This window comes from Sitodiplosis mosellana, unplaced genomic scaffold (genome assembly GCF_009176505.1).
Source record: "Sitodiplosis mosellana isolate CC-2019 unplaced genomic scaffold, AAFC_SMos_1.0 Smas_scaffold_6166, whole genome shotgun sequence".
Taxonomy (NCBI): Eukaryota; Metazoa; Arthropoda; class Insecta; order Diptera; family Cecidomyiidae; genus Sitodiplosis; species Sitodiplosis mosellana.
The window spans coordinates 7069632-7081843 of record NW_022601407.1 but is presented as its reverse complement, the minus strand read 5'-3'; the positions used below and the strand labels follow the sequence as shown (position 1 = coordinate 7081843).

The window sequence follows — 12212 nt, the reverse complement described above, 5'->3', positions numbered from 1 at the left end:
AGTTGAAGTAAACATCGAAAGGGCCAATCTTTGTGAGTTATAAGTCAACGAACCGACCGGTCCATATCTGCAAGCTAATACATTTTTCGGTGTGAGAGAGTTTTTTTTTCTCACAATAAATAAAACGCGTACGATATTTTTTTGTGTTTTTTCATCTTTATTAGATTTTACTCACATTCTACGCTTTACATATAATTCATGTGTTTTGTTTTAAATAGTCTTATTACATATTAAGTTACTTGTTTATATTAATTAAAGCATGTTATTCGTCAATCTTTTGTCCATTTATTTCACTCTTGTTGTTTGTGTTCTTTTTATTGTCTCTATTTTATTTGTCATTTATTTTTAAATAATCCATTTCCTTATCTCGAGTCTTTTGTAAATCAGGGGCTGTGGTTCATCGTTATTGTCACAACAAATTCCATTCGCTTGATTGGGTGACTTTGTGTGTATATGTGAAAAATGCTGGCTCGCATTGTTAAAACTGATTTGCTGTTTTTTTTTTTCATTTTGGTTTCATTTGGAATAATTGATATATTTTTACACGATTCAATTCGAGTTGTTCAATTTAGGTTGTTTGTGTTTCCTTTGGATAAAAAATATGTTTTCAGATGTGATACGTGATACACAATCATGTACGACACCCATTTATGTGTGCCGTTGATTGTGAATTGATTTTGATCGGAGGGTAATTTTCATATGTTTAATTCCGAAAATAATTGTCATGTGTTTGGTTTTTATTAACACATCGAAATCAAAATTGTATGGGGTCACAATGTCGAAATAAGAAATATAGTTGATATCTTTGTTCATTTGATATTGTTGCTAGATATAATGTGGGGATCATTTTGATATGGACTGGTTTTATTTTCTCTCATTCTCTATCTCTCAATCTTTGGAACCGACCAAATCGCTAAGTTGAAATGTAATCATCATGTGAGAGGCGTGGATATCATTCGCAATTACTTGAAAGTTAATTCGATTTTCATTTTCTTTCGTCTGTCTGAAATATGAGAAGCAGCTTTTATTCTTACTTTTCCATACGTCTCTTTTATTTTTCTTCAGGTTCATTGTATGTTTATATTTCCTTTTTTTTCAAAGATACATGCGAAAGTCAATTGACCCTTAGCCAGGCAAAATTAGCCTAGACGCGTATTTTTAGCTCCAGTTTTATTCACTTGTTCGAATCATCTTGAATGCCACCTTCATTCATTTTCATGATCCATCTCGCATTTCGATTGGCGATTTAATTCTCAGGAATTGCGAATTTAAGGGAAAAAACATGATGATTAAATTTATAACATCGATTCTGTTTACATAAAAAAACAAATATGTTTATCATTCGAATAAAACTGTTTGTCCGGTGCAGAATGTGCTGGTGCTTGACGAAGCAGAAAAAATTGAACATGAAATCATTTGATATTTGTGAATCAGACAAGACGAGGAGAAGAGATGACAGAAAAGACCCGTGGCCGAAAGCATATTTGAATTGACATTCAGCTGGCTCCTAATCACTGGGACTTATTTCTGTCATTGTTCTCCCATGCTGCACTTCAAATGACTTGATCTTCCAATTTTTCACCGTATTTGTATCTGGTGCATTTTACACTTCTTTCACTTTCTCTCATTTTGCACACGGCACAATTTTCCAACACTTTCTCATTGTCTTTCATTCATTTCTACAATACTTTTCAATGTGAAGAGTGAACATCATTCTCTTAACTCCATTCTGCTTAATATAGTTTATATCATATATGCAAAAAATTAAAGCTGCTTTATTATGTTTTTGTTGTTGTTGTTTTTCTTCTTCTCATTTTAAATTCACTTCTGAGCCCGAACAATTATTTCTATGAAATGACGACAGGTACGACGAGCGGTCATATCGATTTAAAAAAAAACACGACTCGTCGGACCCATTATAATTATTAAGTAATTTATCCCATTGAAAATGATTATAAAATGATATTTATTGTCTGATGTGTCAGTGTTGTTTGAATAGTTTCATTCTTCTTCTTCTTCTGCTTCTGCTTCGTGCAAACCGTGTATTGCAAATGCAATCCAATTGAACGGTGCAATACAATTAATTGTGTTTAACTTTGCATTCACCTTTGTATCTTTTCATCATTTCTATAATAACCGGCCTTTCACACATTTAAATTAATGAAAAGTGTATTCCTTTTCCATTCTCCTTTTGTTTGTTATTGTCATCGATTAAATGGTGCATTTATTTTTGTTTGTTTGCATGGGATGATTCAAAATGCGAAACGTTTCCCAATCGAAAAAAAAAGAAACAAATTGAAATACTTAGTCATTTGTGGGTTTTACAATAAAATGGAATTCCAATTACATTGACATGTGTTATTTGTTTCAGTTTCATTTCAATAATAACAACAACAACAGCCACCAACGCGGTATCATCGTCGTTCAGCGCTGTTGCTGATGTCATACATCACAAAATTTATTTATTGTCATTGTTTTTGTATCATTCTTTTAATACTTATTTGAGCACGGCGAAAACGAAAGAACGAACAAAAAACACAACGTAAAATCGTACAATATTTGTTTTCTTTTCATTTTCGTTTAATCAAAGTATTTCATGCGTTAAAAACTAATTTGAAGAACATGGCTTGAGTATCGCTTTAGAAGGCTCAATGCGACCGATAATTGTAGATGTTTTCATATAATGCATTGCTGTTGTTTATTTAGTTATTTTTTTTGTGTTTTCTTTTTTCATTGTTTTTTTTTTCTTTTGGTTTCTATGATCTCTTCCAAGATTTTTGTAAAATTTATAATAAACATTTCCCAAAATAGCTAAGAAAAATGTTAGATGAGTTTTTTTTGTCATTTTCTTTTTCTTGTTATAATACATTATTGTCATACTAATTCTGCAAATAGTTGTTCTTTTTTCCATATTTTTTTGGTGTGTAACAAAGCAGCTCAAACTGTTGACTGAATTCAACTCAGCTGATGCAAGAAACATTAACGAATCAATGAGATGGAATCGTTGAAAACGAATCGTTGAGATTTGATCGTTTTGTAAGCTATAAGCAATTGTTTGATGTTGATAAAAGCAATTGCTCAGAAAGTTTGATGTACCACGAGCAAGTACATTACAGCGATAAACGGATTTGTTTGAAGATTACGAAGAAGATGTTGAACAAAACAAAGTTTCCATCAACTTTAATTCGAAAAGTGAAATTTTTCTTCAACAAACACGAAATGAACCGGAAAATACGGTTTGATTGATTACCGATGATTTCAGTTTTGAACATGTTTTTACGCGCCACACATTTCAAAAGTGACTTTATTATTTTTATTTATTTCACCGTTTAATCACACACTGAATATTAGATACTATTGAATGGAATTTAATTAAATACTTTGGAATAGTTTTGATTAGAATGGTTTTCAGGCGCGAGAAGATGGTATTTCATCGATGAAAACGATCATTTAACTTCATTAACCTCTATTCTTTCTTCATATCTATCTATTATTGGTACAATATTGAACCAAATCCAATTTTTTTCGGGAAAATTTGATTAGCAAATTCGAACAGACAATAATGAAATGCTCAAGTTTCCTTTGCTTTGTTTTATATTCAACGAAATACTCATGGATATCTTCACATCGGAGATGGGTGTTTTTGTGTTTTCCCACTTTTGCGTGTTTTTCTGACCTTTTCAACATTCTTTTCAGATTTTTATTTTTTATTTTTGGCTGCTATCGCTGTGGGACGAACAAATTATCGAACAGTAAAATTTATTGTCGGATTATGATAAATTTCATACGATTTGATCTGTAGGTTGATTCTTCAGAAGAAAAAAAAACACTTCAGACAGGTGCACCTATAAACACAATTGAAATATTCGAAATATTCTGCTTGTTCGTTCTCGTTTGTTGCTCAACCAGAGCGATTTCAGTCTCAATTTTGATGTCGCTTCGTCACACGAGATTTTTTCAGTTGCTCGTACTTAATTATGATGTATATTTTACGATTTTTAACAAATTACACACATATGCTTGTGAATAGTCTCACATGAACATGAATAGCTGTTCATTTTTTTTTTGTTTAATTTTTTTTTACAATTGCAATAACCAGACAGTAAATAATCTTAGAATCTAGTGTTAAAAGTACATTTTATTCATCTCTCATTTCAATCATAATGTTTGAAAATTTGTTTAAATAGTAATGTTTAATTAATTTGACATTATTTATTCATTATTTTTGGCACAAATAAGAATGAAAACACGCAAATAATGTGTTAAATGAAGATTGTCATTAGTTGAAAGTAAGCTTTTTTCTTGATATTTCGAATTGACTGTTTGAATGGCGTGAAATGTATTTGATAATGATGATGAGGTGAATGATGAGGATGCCAACTCGAGCTGGGCGCGCACGTGGGAGGGAGAGGGAACATGTGACTAATTGATAAAATGTCTCTCTGTTTGTATGTAGGTATAGTATATAGCTGTCATTCGCATATGCTGTCATTCACTGCTTTCTTTTTTAAAGCTGTCGTGTACTGGCTCAAATAGAGTCCGATTTGAGGTCAGGAAATATATTTATATCTGTTAAGCTCCTTTTCCTTATGACCACAACAAACACCATATTTGTCGGTTTAAGGTGGCATACACAAACTCTCAACACTAATCATGGATTTCGTTTAGACGCATCAACACGATTACCGAGCTATTCTCTGCCGTCGTTTTCATCTCGCTCTCTATGCGTGTGTGTGTGTGTGTGTGTGTGTGTTAACAAACAAGTTCAAGCAGCAGTGGAGCAGAAATCAAACATTTGAAAGTTAAATGTTGTCACACTGTAGTTTGCAAAGAGTAAATGTCTGGCTCCTACGCGCGCTGAACTTGTTTGTGTACACGGCCTGCCGAGTGGGATTATTAGGGAATGGGGAGAATGTTATAGGCCAAAACAGCACAACGTGATTCGGTTTTAATTGAAGCTAATCCCTCCCGTTAAAACGAAGACAGTCCATCCGTACATATTGATAAAGTTGTATGGAAAAGAGCGGCTACTTCCAGAGTTTATGTGGATATTTTAAATACGTGGGGTGGGTGAAAACGTCATAAGATTTTGTTTATGTTGTTACTTTTGTAATTGACCATATTTGTTTTTTTTTCTTATTTCATTTTATTTTTAAGTTATTATCGTCGTCGTTCTTCGTCATATTCTTCCTAATATTTGGCGCGTTTTGCGATGTGTGTATAATATATTTTTATGGAACATAAGAGCATATATGAACATACGATGACAGATGTTACATCTTCGAATCCGACACACAAATTTACCCACTCACTCAATGCACGCACGCACGCACGCACACATACATCAGCTTGGGTGAATGATGTGGAGGTGGTGGCGGTGGTGGAACCAGCTGAGTAAATCTGTGCATGCGAACGGGAATTAACGTCACAACATAAAATTGCAGCATCTGTCACGTGTGGAGTATAATACATAGAGTGAATATCATTAAAATGTATCATTAAGAGTTTTTGTCAAGCAAAAAAAAAAATATAAAATCAAATAAATGTAGTATAAAGAAGAATTCCATAAGTACATTTTCGTTCTTAAATCGATAAAAATTAGTGTTTGTTTTTTCTTCTTCTTTTTTCCCCTTGAGAAGTCCTAAAATTTGATTTTCTCTATTTATTGTTTTCATTTTGTTTTGTAGCGCGAACGAAAAAAAAAAAACAAAACTTGCTTGCTCCGTATTTATTGTCATTGGTGGCGTTTCATTCTTTCTCTCTTTTTTTTTTATTCTCACAACACATTTGCTGTGTCGAGAAGAAAATTATTGTCTTTTTTGTTTTGTATATTTCATCAAAAAACATGTGAACAAATAAAATGACAAGAACAGAAATAAAACACTTTCGGTATAGACTAAAAGCTGTTTTGAAAAAAAAAGTTGGAAATTTAGCCGCCGCGCGATTCTGGTGTACAACATTTATTACAGCAAAATTAAGCTCAGCTTGAGCCCAGATAAGCCAGCCACACATTCTATGTGTGTATATGTATATGTGGTTTCGCCCTCTCTCTCTCTCTCTTTCTTGTTCGCTCAGTTTACTCCGCACGAAATTAATAGTAGAAAATGCTCCGTTTGAACCTGCATTGCGTCAACAACAGGACGACAGATGAAAAAAGAAACAGAATACTTATATCAAGATGGTTCAAGTGGTGTGTAAAGTCGTCGTTGATAGTTGGGTATTAAATGAATAGAAATGTAAAGAAAAGGGCGGGAAAAAAGACGAGAAAAGAAAGAAAGAAAAAAAAGGGAGAGGGAGAGAGAAAAAATAATGTTGTTGTTACCTTTGGCCGTTGGTTAATTCTTTGAGTACAGCTGCTCGTGCGATCATTTCCTCGTTGCGACGTTGCTGTGCCAATTCACGGGCACGTTCATTCCAAATGAGCTCCTTGAGCCGCTGAAAGCTGCCCTTCTGTGGCGTTAATATTGAATTCAACGGCACATTGTGTGTTTGCACACGGCCACCGTTTCGAAACTGGGTTCGACGCCGTGACAATGAATCATTGTTGTTGTTATTATTGCGATTGGCAATTGCAGCGGCGGCCCAATTGTATGGCTCTCGGCCGGCTTTTTGAATTTCGGTTTTGCTGTAGATGCGCGATAGATCATTGTAATTGAATGACCTCGTTCGGCCAACGGGCAAACGCGTCTTTTCCGGCGCTTTATAATTAATCGTGCCGTATGTCGGTTGCATTGGCGATCGACTGCCAAAATAACGAGGTGTGGCACGTCCTCTGTGAGCGCGTTCCACCAAAAAAAGAAGAGAGAGAGAGAGAGAGAGAGAATGGGAGAAAGACAAAGATGGAATTTAGCAAAATTGTCAATCAACCAAAAAAAAAATTATTTGTTGAATGTGTTGCGGCGCTTGTATGTATTTTGGTTGAAAATCGAGGGAAAACGAACAAAACAAGAAAAGGCAAACCAAAAACAAAGCCACAATAAACACGAGCCGCAAAAAGCTTAAGTCATTATCACCTGTTCACACTTCGCATTGTTGGATAATACGGATCCCAAATGTTATGCTTGAATGGGTCACGATATGTGGGCAATTCATTCGACATTTCCGATGTTCGTGATTGACGCCTTGAAAACCTGCCAATTTTCGGTATTGAGGGAGAGAGAGAGAGAGAGATAGAGAGAGAAAGATAGAAATTAACACACACGCACAAAATAGGAAATTATATTCCCAATAAAACCGCATCAATTTTCCGCATTCGATTTAAATGGGATTTTGTCAATGGTGTGCGAATAACAAAGTAAACACTGTAACATGAAACCAAACCAAACCAAATGAAAATACAGAGGAAGAGAGAGAAGGAGAAAAACGAATGGGGAACGGGTAGAAGATACATACACACACAAACACAGGGAGGTTGGAAATACCAAATAACAAATAACGAATGACGATGGTTGATGAATAACTGATTATTTCATACCTCCACATGGCTTTGAGCTCCTCGCAGCTGGGCTCATGCTCATTGAGCACGGGCAAACGTGACGCCATCACTTCACCGCTACTCGCAACTCTGTCTCCATCAGCAGCACCATTGCCGCCGCCGCCGCTACCACCGCCACCGGGTCCAACATAATCTGCTGCATCGTCGTGTGGCGGATTAACATTTTGTCCGTGTGATGACCAGATATTACTAGCTAAAATTACTATTAAAATCACGTTGCCATACAATGCTGAGTCTACTCTAATCTTTTTCTGCACGAATGAAAAGATGAATGCCGCCAACGTAATCATCGTCGTCGTTGTTGTCGTCGTCGCAGTATACAGTATAATCATTTTCGAGCCGCCATCAATTCAATCAATGTCGAATGGATTCACAGGAGCAAAAAAAAAAAGAGAGAGAAAGAGAAAATGAAAAAAAAATGATGTTATTAAATGAGATAGAATCCAATCCAACCCAAAGCAAATGAAAACGACCATTTCGCCCAAAAAAAAATGAATTCAATGCAGTAAAAGCTCTAATTATCAACAGCAGTTTCCTTTTGAATCAAAGTTCATGGATGAAAATTTCGTGCGCCAAATGAATACATCTGGCGATGATGATTTGGGGGCGTAAAGAAAAACCAGTAAACCGGTCTCTTCATAGATAACGATCAGTGTACTTTTTTTCCCCTTGGTTCTCACAATTAATTGAGGGGATTGTGATGATGTTGTTTTTCACACTCACTGACTTTCCATCATCTGTGAAAGCAGCTGCAGAAACAGACAGAGACAGACTTTTATTCATAAAATAGGTCCTGGGATAAGAATTTTGCAGACACCTTTTCATCCATTATTACAAAACGGTGTGTGTCTATATTTAATCCACACACGTACCACATAAAAATGAATGTCATCCATGGGCAAAGGCGATAAGTTTTCGAGAATAATTATGCTGGGCTTCAATCGAGATCTAACTTTAATAATAATCGAGTCGAAAATGTACTGAATTTTAATTCCAATGAAAGAATGATGATGCTAAATGTGTGTTTGATTCATATGTTCGTTGTGAATGAGTCAATAGAAATGGATACTGTTATTTGATCCGTTCGACTTAACCTAACGACAATAATGTGTCGACCTTTCGGCAAAAGTCTTCGATTTGCACTTATGTGATCTTTTCTGCAATTTTACTTCTTCTTCTTTTATTCATGATAACGTACGACTCAACGATAGATGTCCTTGAGTATTGACTCAATCTAATGATTGACTTAACAAGAAATGGGTCTGCTGCTTCGCATTTTCTAACACCTAATTTCATTCCGAACGAATTCATAATGAAACAATGCCAAATGGTAAATCGAATCCGCTCCGAGCATTCGGTCGATTGGACGCACAACGAATAAAAAAAAAATTCCGATTGAAATCATATTTGTTTTTTTTCCTCCTCTTTTCATCTCGCTTCTCAAAACCTTTTGTGAACATCGATTCCGACGGGAGCGACAAAGAGAACCGTTTTCCGAATGAGTACCAACACTTTTTGGGTTGGTCAGTATTGTGTGTTTTTTCATTCTTTTTACCAGTCGTTTTCTTGCCAAAATGTGTGTGGGCATTTGCAATTCTCAATATGTGCCTAATATACGCCGCACGATACACAGAACAGAAATAGGGTCAATCATGCCTATATCTATGTACCCGACCCAATGATTTTCAAGTCGCTTTCGCATGTTGTTTTTTTTTATTTTCTTCTTTTTCTTTTTTTTCATGATGATTACTGCAATACGCTTCTTTTATTGGTCCAGATTTTCTTATGTGGAATTCGTTTTTTTTGTTTGTTCGTATCAGTGCACATTTCGTTTTATCGTTCATTACGTGCGATGTGATTTCATTCATCTGTGGTTAAACTTCAAGTCGAATAACTGGATAGCAAGAGAACAGGCACAGCAACAATACCAACAACAGCAATAGCAGCATCAGCGAGTCGAGAACTAGAATGTGACCAGAGATAGGAAGAGAGAGAGAGAAAAACGGTGAAGCTAAGATACGCAACAGTCATCCGCCAGGATTTGTGTGCGCGCTCTCCCTCCCTGTGTATTCAGATTGAAGCGCTTTTTCCGTTGGTTTCGGTGTGTGTGCGTGGGTGGTTTGCTGAATTGAATTTTTCGTTGCTTATTACTGAGACCCGTTTTGCAAAGCTCTGAACACTGGCTGAACGACGAAGAAGAAGGAAAAAAAACATAAAACATAAAGGCGAATGAGTCGGTAGTTCGGCACGCACACAACCAGTGAACATTTTCGACAGACGACACACAGTGGATCTTTTTCTTTTCCCCTCGCTCTCTCACTCCCTCTCCCTCTCCCTCTATTCCGCTCTATGTCGCTTGCTTGCACACGTTTTAAACTCAAAGCCACAAACAGTCGTCATACTGATGTACACAACTGAAACCTAGCGACGATTTATGAAGGTGCAGAAAATTCGAATTACAAAGTCTTCTGATTCATTAATGCTTTCCGCACTTGACATTTTCCCTATAACCATTATATTTGCTTCTTTTCCGTTTCACTCTCTTTTTCTTATTCTTCGTCATCGTCGTCGTTTCTTTCGTTTTGATCCAGTCGATATTCACCAGTTGGCGAAATTCATTGCATCGTTTCGATGAGTTTTTTTTTCTTCTTCCGAACTATATAAATTCGCTTAAAAAGTTTTCGGTGTGAAAATGTTTGGGTGTTTGTGTGTGTGTGTGTGTGTGCCTGATACGAAATGGACTATTCACACCACGGGGGCAGCAAAACAATTATTCTTTGCAATAAACGAGCCCGAAATCAGTCGACACAGCCGAATTCATAGAATGTTGGTCGACAAACACTGAATATTTACATTCAAAACATGAATTTCAAATTGATTTATTCACCAAACGAAAATGCGTAATCAATCGCTATGTGATTATTTTCGGGCCATGTAATGGCATGTGTGCGCGCTGTTTCAATTTCGGCTGTCCGCACCCCATTACACAATCTATGCGATGATGACGTCGATGCAAATGCCACAACGATGGATGGCTGCAACCGAGCGAGAGCTGAAAGCTTTCAAAATTTACTCCGTGTACGTGTCGTCAGTCGCTCATGTTATATGTATACGAACGGGTGCATATAATGAGAACAATATTAAAGCAATCTCACGTACACTCCGGCCGCGCTGCATTCTCTCACTCTCCCTCAAACTCTCGCTCTCTCGACTCGGCTCCGCGGAATACATCGATGCTCCGCGATAATCTTATTACAGATAATTGAAGTGGTGTATACTTTGTAATTTGCTTTTCTACCGATTCGAATAGCATGCGGGGCAATATTTGGAGAAAAGGTGCTCTTTTAATGACATGCACAAGAAGAATGAATAGAAAGAAAACGGTTAATTTGCCTGGTGATATCGATGAACGAATTAATCGTTTATTATTTTTGTCGGAACAATTTTCATGTTTTTTCTTTGTCGGGTGTTTCATTGAAAAATCTATTTTCGCAACGGTTCAATGGTTTGTATTCAGATGTGTTCGATCATTAGACGATGGAATATAGCTGCACAGTTAATAATATATTATTAATTATACTATCGGTATTAACATCGCATGTTAATAATATATTAGTATGATAATACCGGTATTAACTAGTAAGTAATAGCGATATTAACAGGCGATGTTAATAACGTATCAGTTGTTAATACCGCCTAGTTAATAATATCGTATTAATAATAATTAATAATATATTATTAACTGTGCAGCTATACGATGGAATACTGAGAATGAAATTTTTTTCAAGCTTTTTTCGTCGAAATTGATTGGCATTTTTGCTTTGATGAAGAGAAATCGCTTGTTGTGTTCTTGGTCCCCAATTTCGTGTTCGTCTTAGTTTTGAAATTCGGCAAAAGTGACCATAAAAATGATATTAAGCTAATCAACGTCTATACATAGCTAAGCTAATCACTTATACATAGCTATGCTTATGCGGGATATTCATGCGAAAAATACTCGGCAACTTTTATCATCAGTCTTGTAATGAAACATAGCTAAATTTGGCTAGCTGAAAATGCACGATTGCCATGAATATCCAGCATATTCACAGTCACTGATTGATTTAACATCACATTTTAATGGTCACCGAAATCAATAGACGATTTTTTTCGAGTCAATGACGCCTTCTTTTTCGGTTGAACCGTTGCAATTAGAATTCATTCGCCTGAACGGTTCATGAAATCGATTTCAATCGGTGCTCATTCCATCGTTGGCAATCTCCTATCCCCAATGTTGTGGAAATGATTTGATCGAATTCATGGAAAAATTGCGAAACATGAATGCATCAAATGTTTTTGATATGATTTGATCGATGAAGCGTATATACGACAGCGGTGCCGGTGTGGTGCGGTGCGGTGCAATGGTTGTGTTTCAAAACGGAAAGTTCATAGTTTTCTGTTGCGTATCAGCATCAAACTTTGGTCACATTTGGCGTTAATTTCTTTCTCCGCACGCAAATGACGAACCGAATCATTTATGCGAGTATATTTTGCCACGCGCAATTTACTCTCACCTGACCGCAGCCAGAAATATGGTCACATGTAAACATGACGACGATGACGTGATGTGGTGAGCTGCTGCGCTCGGTTTTTAGTACAGCCATCGATTTTTATCATTCTGTTCTTGTTCAACACACACACACACACACACACACACACACACACACACACACACACA

The 12212-nt window shown here is 36.2% G+C and overlaps 1 protein-coding gene across 4 annotated transcripts in view; it reads right to left on the bottom strand.

The window, feature by feature from the left end:
• Positions 1 to 326: 326 nt before the first annotated feature.
• LOC129575024 (uncharacterized) overlaps positions 327 to 12212 on the bottom strand; it is a 37419-nt gene continuing 25533 nt past the window's right edge. For 2 of the 4 annotated variants that reach the window (XM_055457811.1, XM_055457812.1), the window contains exons 2-5: positions 7475 to 7746; positions 7014 to 7130; positions 6323 to 6772; positions 327 to 6119 (exon numbers count right to left, since the gene is read on the bottom strand). In XM_055457811.1, the coding sequence (XP_055313786.1) occupies positions 6092 to 6119; positions 6323 to 6772; positions 7014 to 7130; positions 7475 to 7746 (867 nt within the window). In that variant the 3' untranslated portion in view covers positions 327 to 6091. Of the gene's footprint in view, positions 6120 to 6322; positions 6773 to 7013; positions 7131 to 7474; positions 7747 to 9050; positions 9456 to 12212 lie in introns of those variants that run through there. The other 2 variants (XM_055457810.1, XM_055457813.1) reach the window with 2 other exon arrangements.